The 17,811-nt window shown below is 38.7% G+C and overlaps 1 protein-coding gene across 7 annotated transcripts in view; it reads left to right on the top strand.

Annotated features, from left to right (window-relative positions):
• The window catches only part of raraa (retinoic acid receptor, alpha a), a 580,457-nt gene that overhangs the window by 270,263 nt on the left and 292,383 nt on the right, over positions 1–17,811 (top strand). For 5 of the 7 annotated variants that reach the window (XM_043674897.1, XM_043674912.1, XM_043674905.1 and 2 more), the window contains one exon: positions 13,082–13,141. In XM_043674897.1, coding sequence (XP_043530832.1) covers positions 13,082–13,141 — 60 coding nt within the window. Of the gene's footprint in view, positions 1–13,078; positions 13,142–15,301; positions 15,485–17,811 lie in introns of those variants that run through there. The other 2 variants (XM_043674901.1, XM_043674899.1) reach the window with 2 other exon arrangements.

The raw sequence follows: 17,811 nt of genomic DNA, 5'->3' as shown, positions 1-17,811 counted from the left end.
TGTCTTCAGCAGCTGTTTTTGTTCTATCTTTCAAAACTAGGAGGTTTCCAATTTAATTTATTATGACCAGCATCTACCAGAATTAAAATGACAGGGTGTCAGCATAAGTAAGTGGAACCTGCACCTGGTTTAATCTGTCAGTCTTGAACAGAGAGTTATAATTACTCTTACAAGCTGCTACTGCAATGAAATTTGTGGAAAGAAATGTCACTCGCTGTCCGTTGACATTATGGGCATTTGTGTCCTAGGTAACAAGTTTAATAAATGCTAAAGATGTAGCAATTTGCAATTTGAATGAGTTCACTTTCTTGTAATAATTTGGTATTATTGTAACAAGATACATATGATTAAAATCATTGTCATTTACGTAAGGCACTTTCCTATTGTCCAGAGGCATTCAAAACCACCTTGCACACTTGTCTTCTTCAATGCCTCTTGGGCACCTTTATCTCCAGTTACTGTTTGGAGAATGTTCAAACTTCCACCATTACATATGCTTCCTTTCCCTTCCTTATCCAAGGAGGGCAAAGATTGTTTGGGTGGGTGGGAAGGGGATTTGTTCTTCTCTGGCTTCCCTTTTCTTGAAGCCCATGCGCAGCACTCTTGGTGTATTATAGCACCGACTTGTGCTGAGCATCATACAGACCAGGGAGCCATGAGCTGTTAACATAGTGTTCCTATCTTCCATACGGCCTCTTCAAAGGAACCCGTTCTTTAAAAGACCAAAAGGGAAATCTCTGTTTTGTTGTATCCAGGCCTAGTGTATTTTCAAACCGTTCAGCCAGACTCCAAATACTGCAGGTTTCCTGAAACAGCCAAGAAAATTTGATCACTAACCATTTAGATGCACAAATGAGGAAGACAGAATTTTGCAGGGCAGGGTCATGACAGGGATAACAAGATCTTTTGACTGTCCACAATTAAGAATGTACACCTTTTGGTGCAATGGGGAATCTGATGGCTGTGCAAAATATTTTCGACGTTGGTTCCAGTTGATCAGAATTTTGAATACCTGAAGCACACATTGGAAATTAAGGTGAATAATGGATGAATTCTTCTTGCATAATTTTCCATTCCTTTCTTTTATTCGGTGGAAAATTTGACAGGATGCACTGATTTCTACACTCAAACGTTTGATAGACTTGCTGCAACAGCAGTGCTACTAAGAGTGCTAGTTCAATACATTTGCTCTAAGACAAGGCTTCCAACTATGGGGGCTGTGGCAACAAGGGAGTCACCACCTAAAATTGTGCTTTGTTGTATTCTGACATGTAGCCATCATGGTGCTCAGTCTGTGTTACAACAGAATTGTGTTCTTGCTCCAACAGGCACTTACTCTCAAAGTCGTGTTTTTCCCCTGCCAACGGTGACCCCAGTTACAGGTTACTACTCTCACTGCTATCACTGAGGAATTGTGACAATTTTCAAAATGTTGGGTCACAGTTGGAACATGTTTGGGAAACATACCCTAAGATGATGACCTCAGCTTTTCAAAACATTTCTGATTTAAGTGTGGGACCAAGCCCTAAACAGGATATTGAGTATTCAGTGAAATTATTTCACAATGTTGAAGAAATGTCATAAGCTGGTGTGCAGGGGTAGGTCATGGGAAGGTTGAGCTTTTCTTGCATTTGAGGAAACAGTGTCTGTAAGGAAAGGTAATGCATATTTAGGACTCTTTTCTCCAAAAGGTATCAATAGTAGGGTGATTAATCCACCAGGAAAATAGGCGATCTTCTAGCATGACATTTTTAAAAGCAGTGCAAAAAAATGACCAAATCCAGATTGCAATTTTTTCTTAAAATTCTACTATCTGTTTAAATTGTAGAATCCTCACAGTGCAGAAAGAGGCCATTTGGCCCATCAGGTCCACACCGACCTTCTGAGGAGCATCCTACTCAGTCGCAGCCTCCCCACCATATCCCCATAACCCCATATTTACCATGGCTAACTCACCTAGCCTACATATGCCTGGATACTATGGAGAATTTACCATGGCCTATCCATCTAACCTGCATAACTTTGGACTAGTTGGATTGGTTAGACTAATATTGGGTGAATTGTGCCAAAAGAAATCCATGCATTTCAGTGGCATTCCTAAAGAAGTGAGATTATCAATTGGATTTGCCAACCTTTACAGATTAAGGAGGAGTTTTATTAGATCACCTTGTTTACTCTGATGTTCAGAACAGGTCTTGATGCTGTTGCTATTGAGAGGAGAGAAGTTTCCAGAGTTTGATGCTCTGCTTGTTATCTAGAGGTCTATATCAGAGGTTCCTGGAGATACTAAATGAGGACAGTTTTCGGTTCAATTGTAAAGTTCTTTTAATGAAAATCCAGTTGATATTCACCATTCCATCTTGACCAAGATGCTGAACTATGTTTCTTCTCCATTGTGTCTGCATAATTTTGAAACCAAATTGGAGAATAAAATTAATGGGCGAAATATCATCAGATCCTCAGCCAGAATAGTCTGCAAAGATTTTACAGCATTCTTCTGACCCATTAATGCTAGCATCTTAGCTCCAATGCCAGTTGGAGGTCTTGAAATCTGGATTTGACTGCAGAAACCTGAACCACTCCACCACATGCTCATCTATCACACTGTCTGTGACTGCTATATCAGCTCTCATTATACATATCGAGCCCAATAATGAAAATGGCGTGAAAATAATACTTCAGTACGAGCAAAATGGCCTGTGTTATTGCTCTGTCCAGCATCCATGCTCCTGATAAAAGCTTTTTCCTGAATTTCAGCCCCTTAGTATGAAAGCACATGTACAGCAGATTGGTTAGGAGTGGAAGGCCCCTTTTCTGATTTATTAGTTATTCTATTTTCACAATAATACGATTACTATCATGGGGGCACCAGACCTCTTCAGATCAGTTTCATAACTTTCCACAAATTAAACCCATCCATGGGATTTCTAGTCAAGCACCATAATTCAATAAATTTCTGAAGTGTATTTGTGTGATGCATTTTCACAAATGAAATCATATTGATGTAGCTGATTTCTGTAACTGAGCCAAATCAATTGATCTCCACTTACCGTAGGTTGATTGCAGAGAAAAGTGATAGCTGCAGTGTGAAGCCTGGCCATTAATATACCTTGTGTTAATGCATCATTGCATGACAAAGTGGCACACCAATAACACTGCCCACGCTGCTCTCAAGACTACAACCATTGATTAGGTATCAAATTCTACCACAACATATCTGTGCATAATCTTTAGGCAAATGTCCTATTCCCTATGGAGAATGATATTTTACTTGTTACTAGCTTTATCTCTGACTTTGTATGCTTTGAACTGCAAAAAGCTGTTTATTTGAATACGATGTGAAAAGTAGGGGCAAAATATGCTATTGCAATTAAATGTGGTGTTACATGTCCCCATTAATTATCATGCCCCTGAGACTAATTTAACGTTAATTAAATGTAGTGAATTATTTTTTTCTTACAGCAGTTGGTGCAGTTACTATGAATGTTCAAGCTCATTGATTTCTTCAGAATTTCCATTAATATTTGATTCTTCTTCCTTGTTGTAACCAATTAAAATTACAGGTATAAGGGCAATCGTGTAATTTGTGTATTCATTAAACTTTGTATCTGTTATTGGATCAGCAACCATGCAGAATGTTTATGTTGTGCTACCACTATTCACATTAACATTGTTTTCATCTGCTCTAAAACAGCAGGGGTTGTTAATAGTTATTGCATCATCTAGGCTCAGCAGGTGGTTCATCGGATTTCATGTCGGTGGATTTAAGATCCTGGTGTGAGTGCTGCTGGGCACTTCCATGCTGATAATTTTAGCTTGTAATAGCCCGCTAGCAGCAGACAACATGCTGTTAACATAAAGGCAGTGTATTCTGCCCACTGTTGGCCTGCAAGGTCAAAATAGCCCCTGATAATGTGTGTGTAGGGCACACAAAACGTGCGGTTCATTTGAGCCTCTCATGCTATTGAAAGATTCTAAGACCTTTTCAGAAATTATAGGTCTCCACTTAAGTATGAAGTACTCTGGTGTCCTCATATCCTCCAGTAATATGGTTTCCTCATACTATGCAGTGCCATTAGCGAAGAGAAATGAATAAAAACAAAGTGCTTCACGTACTGGAAATCTGAAATAGAAGCAGACTATACTGGAAAAACTCAATACGTCTGGCAACATTCGTGGGGAAGAAAACAGTCAACACTCCAGGTTGATGATCTTTCAGCATAACTTTGAAAATCCTGAAATTGAATGTTTTTGTTGAAAAGATTGGTCAATAATGTCAAACCTCAGACCTTTAATCCGTCTGACTGCTAAATGCATGTCACCTGCAATTTTTTTCATCTTCCCCTTTGGATTCCTGTTAGTGATGTGCTTGCATTGGTGCCATGTACCCTTCTGGTATGAACATGTAAACAATGGACAGCCTGACAATCTATGGTTATATCTTGTGCATCACAATATAGAGCTGAAAACTGAAAGATCTGCAGATGCTGTTGATCAGAGACAAACAGAAATTAATGGAAACATTCAACAGGTCTGACAGTATCTGTGGAGAGAAATCAGAGTTAACATTTCGGGTCGAGTGACCCTTCCTCAGAACTCTGAAGTTCTGAGGACGTGTCACTTGATCTGAAAAGTTAAATGATTTCTCTTCACACATGCTGCCAGACCTGTTGAGTCTCTCCAGCAATTTTTGTTTTTGTTCCATCTCTTAATAGAACATAGAAGAATACAGCGCAGTACAGGCCCTTTGGCCCTCGATGTTGCGCCGATCCAAGCCCACCTAACCTATACTAACCCACTATCCTCCATATACCTATCCAATGCCCGCTTAAATGCCAATTTCTTGTTTGTAGAAATTCAGTAAAGTTGCCCTTCACTATGCAAGCTGGCATCGATTTGGTCGTTGGATGATTTTATTCAATTGGCTGTTCTTTATGTGTGAGTATCAGCAAGTAATTTGGAAAGTGTGGGGGCATCACACTATACTGTGATACTGACCTTTTCTGAATGCAAATGCACACGGAAATTCAACCTAGCCTCAACCAGAACAAAGCTTGACTGTAATTTGTTGTATTCATATTTTCTGTGCATAATAACACTCCATGCTTCTGGTGTCTCATAGGGCACATTGATTACAGTGTGGAGATGTCTTCAAAACCAGCTCCGTAATATAAAAGGAATATCAAAGTCATCTGAGACAGGTTTAGTGGATGTTGGTTTAGAGTACAAAAGGAGTCCCACATTTGGCAGTAATTACCAGTAAACAAGAACATTTTGGCATATTTTCACTATAAGCTGATCTCTATTAAAATCAGCTGTATTTTATCAAAGAGAAAGGTGATATTTCCAGGACTGGTATGTTTATCAGCTGCAGCATCTACTGACCTGCCTGTATTACTGTTGAACTGAAATTAACTTCAAAGCCATAAGATGTATGAGGATTTAAACGATGTATTAGTCTGAAACAGTGAAATGAGAATGCTTTAGGAAGGAAGTTGCTGTTGCATGTGTTAGCTTTTGGATGTGCCATATCAGCAGTTTCATAGCATGCTGAGGCTAATGAAAAAGATTTTGCGGAGGTTGCTTGTTATGTGGAAAACGCCTATTTGCTGCTGACGTTCAATTCAATGTTTTGACTGATGTCGCTATGCTCGAGCGGAGCAGATTTGCAAAATGCAGCCACTCATTCAGTACAAACATCTGATTCCCATCAACCAACTCTGGTGCAAATGGCATTCCATTAGTAAGCGAGATAATGAAAATCTGACCACCTGATTAGTTTGCAAGTAGGCATTAATCCCTGGTGGAGTCCATCATTTGTAGGAATCAACTTATTTCAAACTGGTAATGTGTAACATTTGAAATTATCTATTAATGGTTACGTAGAGCTAAATGATTTTATCCTTCTCCCTGTATGCTATTCCATTTTGGAACTGACAAAAACAATATTTCCTGCTGAAACTCATTTGGGTATTGCCAAACATGAAATATACCATGGCCTGGCACAATCAGTTTCAATGCAAATTCTTCAAAAATGTTTTTAATAGTACTACTTGACATATTTAAGATTAATAAAACCAGAAGTGGCATAATTACAAAAAGAAATTAGACAATTTTAATCACATTGTCAATCTGATTTTGCCAATAACTCAATTTTAAAGTTAGACATGTTTGCTAGTTAAATCTTGCTGCAGTTTGGTTCTTAGCAATGGGGGAAACAAGAATGTATTCCAAACTCAATTTGCATTTAAAATTCCATGATCCTTTTCATGGGATTTGCTAACTTTGAAAGAATACTACCAAACGAAACAAGCAATACAAATCAGAAATCCTGCTTCATGATTAAAATCACACAACAATTATTTTTATTGACTGTTTTGTTTTACAGTTTAGAGAAGTGTGTTCATTTTACATCTGCTTCCTTTGACCAAAGCTCCCTGCTGTATCCACACTTAAATGATTCCTTGTTTAACATGATGTGTAATACCTACTTGGTGCAGAGTGATGGTCACAGATGGGAATGATAGTTGGTAAAGGCCCTTGCTGCCACTAGCCATGTACAGTTAAAATGATGAGGTTCTGTTAACTCCGGAGGGAAATCTATGATCAGTTCACGTTACTGTCACCAAATTTACTTAAATTTAACACCTGCCTCTTTGCAGATTGATAACTGTGCTCAGGAACAGTGAAGTTATATTTCTTAAAAATAAGGACAGGAATATTTTCCCAATAGCCAAGTAAATAAAGGTTTTGACCGATGTATTTCCAGGAGGTACTAGGATTTGCCCCTAATCTGAGGCAGTTAGCACGATCACAGTTCCCTTGTTAAATAACAGGATGGGCAGAAATGCCTTTCTCCTAACTGTATTTGTTTGACAGGATCACTCTAAATAACAATGCCTTTCACTGAATAATGAAGCAACATTGATTGCCTTGGCTCATGAAGATTAACCATTTGGAGGACTCTAGTATTGTATCCAACAAATTAATGCCTTTAAGAGAGGAGATTAAAATGGAGCAAAATTAGAGGAAAGAAAACGATTTGGAAAAAAATTGCATTTGTCAGAGCTCAGACTTTGTGATTGTTTATAGAATTGATTCCTGATTTTGACTATAGCTGTCAATAACTGACATTGACCTGTTGTTTCCCAGCATTAAAATCACCAAGGAGAATCACATTGCAAATCCAATGGCATTACAATATCAATGTTCTCTCTCAGGCCAACATCCTCCAGCACTGAGGCACTGGTTGCTATCAACCAGCTGTGTTGGATTGGCTGTATCACCTGATAGCCCTGACACTAAACAAGCTTTCTCCACCGAGTTCCATCACGGCAAGGAATTACCAGGAGGACAGAGAAAATGTTTTGAGTCTGTCCTCGAAGTTTGCTAGAAAAAATACAATATCTCCACTGACTTGTTGGTATCGGCGATGAGGAAGTGACAGCCTTATGGTATTATCGCTGGACTGTTAAACCAGAGGCCCATGTAACGTTATGGGGACGTGGGTTCAAATCCCGCCACAGCAGATGGTAGAATTTGAATTCAGTAAAAATCTAGAACTAAGATTCTAATGATGACCTTGAAACCATTGTCGATTGCCAGAAAAACCCATCTAGTTCACTAATGTCCTTTAGGGAAAGAAACTGCCATCTTTACCTGGTCTGGCCTACTTGTGACTCATGGCACTGTGGTTGACTCTTAACTGCCCTCTGGGCATTAAGGGATTGGCAATAAATGCAGGCCTAACCAGCAACCTTATCACCCTGGAATGAATTTTTTAAAAAAATCTCTTCTTGAAGTCTGTCCAAATTGGAGAAAAAGTGTTTTTAAAGGTGCCAACAATCTTGAGCATCTCTGAGAGGCCCAGGTGAAAGCCATGAAGAAGGACCATTTTACAAACCAAGGCGCTCCTGTTCCCCCCCCAACTCACCTCTCTAAACCCCAACCGCCTCATTTGTGGTCAGAAATGTGGATCCAGCACTGGACAGTTTAGTCACCTCAGGAGCCACACTTCCAGAGTGCAAGAATGTCTTATTTAGTCTTAAACAACACCCTAAGAAGAAGATGATTGTTTCTGACCATGTTGTAAACCAAATAAGTAGATAAATCATTCTAAGCTATTTGTATCCATTTTTTCTAGAAATGAATTTACAGTGAGGAAACTGATGAGATGCATTGCTTTTTTATAAGGAAACAAATAAGACTTTTTAACGGTCAAGAATAAGAAAGGAGCAAGTTGATTCAAATAGTATCTTTTACTGATGGTGCAAGTAAGATAAATTAATAAAAATAGAATTGAGTTTATTTTATAAACATTGAATGTGCATCGATAATCGTGTTTGAAATCGGGAAATGATTAAATGGTGTTTTGCTGTAGTTCACACATGAAGGAAAACAAAACTGAATTTATTTCACCGTTAACTCAGTCACACCTGAGAAAATAGTTGAGGTCTTGAAAATGTGTGCTACAGAGTTTTTATTAAGGTGTAATAAAGATCAATTAAAGACATCTTGATGGATTGGCTTTCAATGTACTAAATTGAACTAGATGACCAAGCAGATTAGCAGATCCCTGTTTATTTATTATAAAGATAATTACCAATTTTCCTTTTTGTTTCCCTCTCCTAACTTGCATTGGGATATAATTCCCAGAAATTTATTTCCAGTGCTCCGTCCAAGGGATGTATGAGCCAAAACAGAGAGTGCACATGTGGATGTGAGCTGTGATTAGGATACTTTATTCTCACTGGACCCGTGCAATACTTCCATTCATACTTATTTCTATCAACTGTCACTGCAAAACATTGGGTACAAATGTTTAGGCTGAATATATCTTTCCTGTCTGAAGAAAGCCTCAAGTGTTGTCTTGCCTGAGATCTTGCAATTCAGCATTAGACATTGACCGAGGAATTCAGGTCTGTATGCTGTAGTGCATTTGTATCCCATGATTTCCAGGAAGGCAGGATAAAGGAAAACTCAATGCATTTTTCTAAGCGGTCTCATCACGTCTCCCAGATCTCCCACAGTGGTTCATAATTAGTGGGTTACTTTTCAAATGTCATCATTTTGTTTTGGAGGCAAGTGCAGCAGCTAGGTCCTCAGTATAATATTTCAAAGATTTGCAGCATTCTCTTGATTTTGTATGTAATCTCAGCAAAACTTTTGTGTTGAAGTCTTGGAGTTTCACATAAACCTTCTGACTCCAGGGGTGAAAGCTCTGTCATATTAATTGAGTTGATAATGAGAAAGCTCAATGTTTAAATATGTCTGAAACTGAAGAATGGCATTCTGCTCCCTTGATGGGGACTCACTCAGCCAGTTGCCCATTGCAGGCTAAGTGTCAGGTGTTTAACCACAGCACATGTTGAATAGAAGATTAACAATCCACTTCCTTATATATTTCCTAGCCAGTAGTCGAGGTGATATTGTAAGGGTGAGACATGCCTGATTCAACCTAATTTTGTGAAAGGGAAGTCATGTTTAGTTAGCTTACTGGAGTTCTATAAGAAAGTAACATGTACTATGGATAAGGAGGTTCCGGTGAATACAATATACTTAGATTTCATAAGGTACCACATCAAAGGTTATTGTAGAAAATATAAACTCATGGTGTGGTGGTAACATGAATAGAAAATTTGCTGACTAACAGGAAAGAAAGAATAGGTATAAATGGGTCATTTTCTGGTTGGCAAGTTGTAATGAGTGGTGTGTCACAGGGATCAGTGCTGGGACCACAATGTTTTACAGTTACTGTAAATGTATTGGATAATAGTACCAAAGGGATTGTTGCTAAGTCCGCTGGTGACAAAAGACTAGATTGGAAAGTAAGTTATGACATAAGGAGCTACAAAGGGATAACTGTAGCTTAAGTGAGTGGATAAGGTATAATGTGGGAAAATGAAATTGTTCCATTCTGACAGCAAGAATGAAAAAAGTAGTGAAAGAGTGCAGAGCTCTGAGATGCAGTGAGACCCGGTGCCCTAGTGTATGGTTTGTAGAAGGTTAATAGGGAAGTACATCAAGTAATTTGAAAAGCTTATAGAACGTTATTGTTTATTGTGAGGACATTAAATACAAAAGTAGGGAGGTTATGCTTCATTTATTAGTGAGACTGCATCACGGGGACCGTGTACATTTATTGCTTTCCTTTTTTAAGGAAGGATTTAAGAATGCTGGATGTAGTTCAGAGAAAGTTTACAATACTAATACCTGGAATGGACAACTTGTCTTATGAGGAATGGCTGAACAGACTAGGAGAAAGTGAGGACTGCAGATGCGGGAGGTCAGGTTGAAATCAGCATGGAGAAAATGAGGACTGCAGATGCTGGAGATGGGATTCCTGATTAGGGCTTATGCCCAAAATGTTGATTCTCCTGCTCCTGCCTGACCTGCTGTGCTTTTCCAGCACCACACTCTCGACTTTGAACAGATTAGACTTGTATATAGGCGAAAGTGAGAACTACAGATGCTGAAGATTAGAGTCGAGAGTGTGGTGCTGAAAAAGCACAACAGGTCAGGCAGCATCGAGGAGCAGGAAAATTCGGGCAAAAACGCTTCATCAGGAATCCTGCTCCTTGAATGCTGCCTGATCTGCTGTGCTTTTCCAGCACCACACTCTCAACTCTAGACTTGTATATACTGGAGTTTAGAAGAGAAATAAGTATTATGATTGAGAGATACAATATTCGAAGAGGTATGGACAGGGTGGATGTGGAAAAGATGTAGGAGAATCTAGAACTTTGGGTTGCCTATTAAAGATGGAGATGAGAATTTTTTCCTCTCACAGGGTTAGACTCTTTGAACACTTTGCCTGAAAAGGCAGTGGAAGCAGAACATTTGAAATTTTTTAAGGCACCAATAGCTTCTTGACAAACAAGGTGATGAAAGGTTATTGGGGCAGGTGGAATGTGGTGAAATCAGATCAACCATGATCTTATTGATGGGTGGAGGAGACTCGAGAGTCTGAATGATCTATGCCTGCTCCTAATTCACCTGTTTGTGTATAGCACCTTTCACAACCACTGGATGTACTTTTGAAAAGTAGTTACAGTAATAGTGTAGGAAATGCAGCAGGCATAAGCAACCTCCTCCAAGAAGTACATAGAACATAGAACAGTACAACACAGTAACAGGCTCATTGACCCACTATGTCTGTGCTGACTGTGATTCCAATCAAAACTAATCCCAGTTACCTGTTGTGGTCTGTATATCCCTCTAATCCCTGTCTTCTTGATGTGTCTGTCTAAATGCTTCTTAAATGTTGTTACCAAATGTGCTTGTACAACCTCCACTGACAGTGTGTTCAAGGCATCTACCACCCTCTGCGTAAAAAGAAAATTGCCTCACACGTCCCCTTTAAACTTTACTCCTCTCACCTTAACCTAGTATTTGAAACATTCAACCTGAGAAAGAACCTTTGATTATCCACCTTATCCATCCTTTAGCACCATTCAGATGCTATTTTATATAAACAGCAAACGTTTTATTAACTGACACCTATAGGACCAGGAGCGTGCCAGCTGATAAAACATTCCGATTGATCAAGGGGTCCATGTAATAAATGTAAAAACCACATGTTAAGTAATGGAAATGTAATGCGGGGCGTACACATCATTTACAGCATAAATCACTTTAATAATGCAACTTTGCCTTAAATAAAACTTAATGGTAGAGAGGTTTCTCGCTCTCACCATCAACTGACCAATCGGACATTGTGGAGATCGCAATAAAACAGTAGATGTCCAGTATTTCAAGTATATAATTTTTGCTGGTTGATCGGGACAGCTGGTTTTTAATGTACTGGTTAAAACAAAGTTTGCTGTATGTATATATAATTTTATTTCATGCCATAGCCCTTGACTTTCAAGCCTCCATTCTGTCTAATGTTCCTGATTTAGAACTGTTGCCATTGTTCTTAACTAAATAATTGACCTTTGACTTACAATTAGAAGTGTATGTGGGATATTTGGTGAGAACTAGATATGGCTTTACTCTGATACCCCATAGCCAAATAGCCTGTGGTATTTACTTGGAGTGAAATTTATAAATAATAGAAATTTGGAGATAAGGAACTTTGGGAAATGCCACCTCACAGTAAGGGAATGCCTTTGAGAACATTATTACAAAAGGAATAAGGGATGGAATAGGCCACACAGTTTGTTGCTCCATTCAACATATTTGATTTTCAGCCAAAACTCTACTTTTCTGCCTGATTCCCATAACCTTTAACTATTTTAGCAACCAACAAAAAAACCATCTATCTCAGTCTTGAATATATTAAAAAATACTGGGTATTCATAGCCCTGTGGGCTAGAATATTCCAAAAATTCACAACCATCTTAGTGCAAACGTTTTCTCCTCATCTCAATCCAAAGTGATCATCCCCCTTCTTGAGATTGTGCAATCTTGTTCTAGACTCTTGCGCCAAGAGAAAGAGATTCATCATTATCCATCCAGTAATGTGATTGATGGAACAATATGAATTTGCAGTATTGATTAAGGGATAAATATTGACCTGGGATAACTGCCCTACTCTTCTTTGAATCCTGATGAAGGGCTTATGCCCAAAACATCGATTCTCCTGCTCCTTGAGTGCAGCCTGATCTGCTGTGCTTCTCCAGTGCCACACTTTTTGACTCTGCTTTTGAAGTAGTGCCATATGAACGTTTATGTCACCGTGAGAGATCCGAGAGGACCTAGATTTAAGGTCTAAGTCAAAAATGTCACCTCCAACAGTACACTGTTTCCTTAGGGTTGCACTGGAGTGTGAACCTTAATATTTTTGCTCAAGTCCTGGAGTTGAATTGAGTTTCACAGAATAGAACAAGACAAGAATTCGACCTGAAATTGTCTGGTTTGAATAGCTCAGGTAATCAATAGATAGACCATCAAGATTGCCCAGAATATAGAAATGAATGATTCCATACAAAATTCAATGCCGTGAATAAGTGATGAATGATTATAATATTACATTAGTGATCAAAGACGTCTCAACAATGGATTTATTCATTTTCCTTTGGATGTGGTTGACTTTTTTTCAATAATATGCTGCTAATAGTTTGACGTTTTATGTTTACAGGTACTCTGGTTGATTTAGCTTTCGTACCCTTGGGAATGCAGATAAACTCTGAGAAATGTGGTACGTTTATTTACATTTTATTCATTATTAAAACAAATCTAGAAATGTTGAACTAAGTTGTAAGCTGGGGTTTGAACTCAAATTGATTTTTTTTGTGGAAAATGAGAATCTGTTTTCTCTATTACTACTGGCCAGTACGAATGCATCAGCAGTGGAAGAAGACATTCTTGTTTGAATCTTTTTGAATAGTTTTGCTCCCATTGATACTGCTAATGATGGAAAATCTGCCCAATTTACACCTCCTCAGGATTTATTTACCATTGAATTCGATGAAATGGAAATTGGGTCTGGGATATCCAATTGTTAATGCCTATTTTCCAACTCTGCTGAAAGTGAAAATTAACCCCTTTGTATTAGGAAACCTTGGTCTAAGGATTCACGTTGCAGGGCAGCATCAAATTTTGAGAGAATGAACTGAATGTGGAACTTGGTGCTACATAGCGTGGTTGAAGCAAATAACATTGAAGCACTTAATTCGAGGCTTGATGCATACCTGACAGAGAAAAGAAGAGATAGTTATGTAGGTAGGATGGAAACAGGTCATTAGAATGGAAGAAACGTGGTGTAAATTATAAATACTTGCTTATACTAGCTGTGTTAAATGGCTTGGAACTGTGCTGAAAAATGTGTTGCTGGAAAAGTGGAGCAGGTCAGGCAGCATATGCCCGAAACGTCGATTCTCCTGCTCCTTGGATACTGCCTGACCTGCTGCGCTTTCCCAGCATCACATTTTTCAGCTCTGATCTCCAGCATCTGCAGTCCTCACTTTCTCCTAGTTGGATCTGTGCTGTTGGTTTCATTTAATTGAATTATAATGATTGATTGATTTATTGTTGTCACATGTGCTGAGATATAGTGAAAAGTGTTGCTTTGCATGCTGTACAGGCAGATGTTACTGTACAAAGTGCATCATGGTAGTAAAACACAATGCAGAATACAGTATTACAGCTGCAGAGAAGGTGCAGAGAGAGAGATTGGAATTAACATTTAAGAGGTCGGGTAAAAAGTGTGATAAGAGGAAGCTGTTTTTGAATCTGTTTGTACGTGTATTCAAATTTTCATATCTTCTGCCCAATGGAAGAGGGTGTAAGAGAGTGTAGTCGGCATGGGAGGTTGATTATGTTAGTTGGTTTCCTGAGGCAGCAGTAAGTGTAGATGGAGTCAGTGGATGGAAGGCTGGTTTGTGTGATAGACTGGGCTGTGCTCACGACTCTCTGTAGAGAGATAAAATAAAACAAAGTTAAGTGTTAAGGAAATACAAAGGTCAGAGCAAAGGTAGTAGTACAATGCATGAGTTTGGAAAGATAGCTGTATCAGGACAATGCACCCATTTAGGACTGGTCTTTCGCTGCTTGGTTGTGCTAAACATTGATACATCTGTTGCAAAAAAGCATTGACAAAGGCTAAATGCCTTGACAGAACATGAGTTAATAAAATGTACCCATTTTAGGAAAATACATCCATTTGAGCTTTTGCTGCGTAGTTTTGCTGAGTGATGGTTTATATCTTTCACAAAAGTTTGTCAAAGGTTTTATGTCAGTTGAGACTAAAATGTAAACCAGGAAGAACAAGATTGGTCAAGAGCTATTGGAATTACTGAGAAATGGGGGGCCTGACTTTTTAAGAGTTAGTAGGGTCAAAGATGGTATAGCAGAGATTTATTAAAATGATTCTAGGAATGAGGGATTTCAATTATGAAAAGAGATTTAACGCAGTAGCACCCTATTTCAACGAGAATGAGCTTAAATGTCTAATTAAGCTCTTAGAATTTGAGGAATTTCGATGACAAAATAAAAATCTATCTCTATTGATTGTGAAACAATAATTAGATGAATATAAATTTAAGATTTATTAAAAGAAGGAAGGGAAAGGTTGGGTTTTTTTTATACAGACAATTAAATGTGGAAAACCCTACCAAGAAACTGTGTTATGTAGGTTTTAAAATGGATGTGAATTAAGAAAAAGTGTCTGTTGGGAAATGCATAGAAGTGTTATGTAGTTGTGATGGGAGCAAACAGCTTCCTTCTGGGCTGATAGCTTTTAAAACAGCACACTGTAGTGTCTACATAAACTGTAGCAGCCTTGAATAGTGCTGCCTACAAAAACATCATTAAAGAGGCATCGTGAGTGTGAGATGAGAGATTGTGTGTTTATCCACAGATGAGTAATATTGGTTCTGTGACTGCTCTGACACATGAACAGCAAAGAAAACTTTCTTCAGATTCAGTGACGACAGTTAAAACTTAAAAAACAAGTCAGATTGAAGTTGGGAAGAACAATTGCCACTTGAACGACACAACGTAGGAGGAACAGAGAGAACAGCTATCGCTGCACTCCTCCATGGTATGATATTGAAATGATAACTCTCACTGCCAACTCAAGATTTCAGTTCTGATTCCTGCTGCTCATGTTAAACTATAGTATTGTATTTCGAGCAATTCTCTGTCCTGACTTAAAAACCAAATGGCCTCTCATACTAGTCTTCAGTTTAGTTGGGACTCACCAGTTTCACATACGTTAAATGCTGGGTGACAAAATGATTATTCGTGTTCTGTCTCGTTCCAATCAGCAACTTCATTTTCTTATTATAGGAAAAAGGAGGGCTTTGGAAACCATGTTTAAAGCTACATTATTTCCAAAATGAACAGTCATGATTTTGATCAAAAATATGAGATATTAGAGAACTTCTGATCGTCAAATTAAAAGAGTATTCTAGGAAAACTCATATTGAGCTGAAATTGTTTTCCTCTTTTTGTAAAGAAACAAGCATCTAAAGAAAATATTCTGCAATTTACCTTGTTTTATTTCTTTTTATCGAGATTGTACTAACGTTAGTTTCAAACTTATCTTGCTGTTAATTGTTACTAAATGCCTGTGAAATTAAAGTTCCTGTCCACACTCCAAAACTGATTAGCCTTGCCCATCAAGATCACAAATGTGAGCTGAATTCCACTTTTTGTATATATTATAAAAATGGACATTCATTCTGTTTTTCTGATGTACTGTGCTGCAAGCTTTTGTGGTTGTCAGGTTTGACAGGGAGTAATTAGCAATCCCCTCCTAAGTATTCTGATTCGTGTTGGGATATTGCTGTAGGGGGTTGAATAACCTTGGCCTGTGGCCATCTTTTATGAATGAACCCAGGCCCAATCTGCTAGCTATTCTGCATTCGAAAATGTTGCTACCACATTGAACACAAAACTCATGTTGTTCACAAATAATGCTTACCAGCAGAGGATCACTGAACAGTGATCAACATATGCTGTACTTCCAGCATATTCATTTAAAGTTTTTTTTACTATTTGGCAATTCATAAAGACTGTTGTTAATATAAGACCAAATAACATAAGAATAGAAATAGGTATTTGGCTCATTGAATCTACTCTACCATTCAACGAGCTCATGGCTGATCTGTTAATCCTCAACTTCACTTTCCTGACTTTGCCCCAAACCCCTGAATTCTCTTACTAATTAAAAACCTGTCCATCTCAGCCTTGAATGTACTTGACGACTCAGCCTCAACAGCCCACTGCAGTAAAGAATTCCAAAGACTCACTTCTGTCTGAGAGAAGAAATTCTTCCTCATCTCTGTCTTAAATATGCAACTCTTATTTTGAGTTTGTCCTTTATTATTTCGCAGTGGGAAACAACCTTTCAGCATCTACCCTGTTAAGTACCATAAAATCCCTACAGGGTGGAAGCAGGTCATTCGACCCATTGAGTCTGCACTGACTGTCAGAAAAGCATCCCACCCAGACCCACCCCCTATCCTATAACCGTCCATTTCCCACCTAACCTGCATATCCCTGGACACTATGGGCAATTTAGCATGGCCAGTCCAGCTAACCTGCACGTTTTTGGACTGTGGGAGGAAACCAGAGAACCCAGGGACCGACAGGGGGAGAACGTTCAAACTCCCCATAGACAGTTGCCTGAAGTTGGAATCGAACCTGGGTTCGTGGCGCTGTGAGGCAGCAGTGCTAACCACTGAGCTACTGTGCCGCCCAATGTTTCAATAAGGTCAACTCTTATTCTTCTATGTTCCATTGAAAAACAGGTTCAATCTACTCAACTTTGGTTCATAAGACAGTCACCCCATACCCAGGATCAGTCAACTTGAGCATTCTCTAAACTGCCTCCAATGCCAGTATATCTTTCCTTAGATAAGGGACCAAAACTAAAACTGACCCAAGCTGCAACTTTCTGCAATCTTGCTTCATTTAAATAATACTCAACTCCTGTATTCTTCCTGCCAAAGTGTGTAAACTCACATGTTTCCAATTGTGTTCCATTTGTTGATTTTTTATGGCCACTCATTTAACTTATCTCTGTCCCTCTGTAGACTCTTTGACATCTCACAACTTGCATTTCCATCTATTTTTGTTTTGGCTTCAAACTTGGTGAGAGTATATTAAACTGTGTCATCCACAATACTGAAAATAATTGTGGCCCCAACCCTGACCCCTGTGGTACTTCACTAGTTAATGGTTGCCATTCTGAAAAAAACCTGATGAAGGACTTATTCCCGAAAAGTTGATTCTCCTGCTCCTCGGGTGCTGCCTGACCTGCTGTGCTTTTCCAGCACCACGCTGTCCATTCTGAAAATGTCCCCTTTTATTACATTCCTCTGTCTTCTATTAGTTAGCTAATCCTATGGGCATTCTAATGTA

This window comes from Chiloscyllium plagiosum, chromosome 33 (assembly GCF_004010195.1).
Source record: "Chiloscyllium plagiosum isolate BGI_BamShark_2017 chromosome 33, ASM401019v2, whole genome shotgun sequence".
Lineage (NCBI taxonomy): Eukaryota > Metazoa > Chordata > Chondrichthyes > Orectolobiformes > Hemiscylliidae > Chiloscyllium > Chiloscyllium plagiosum.
This window is presented reverse-complemented; position numbering and strand designations above follow the sequence as displayed.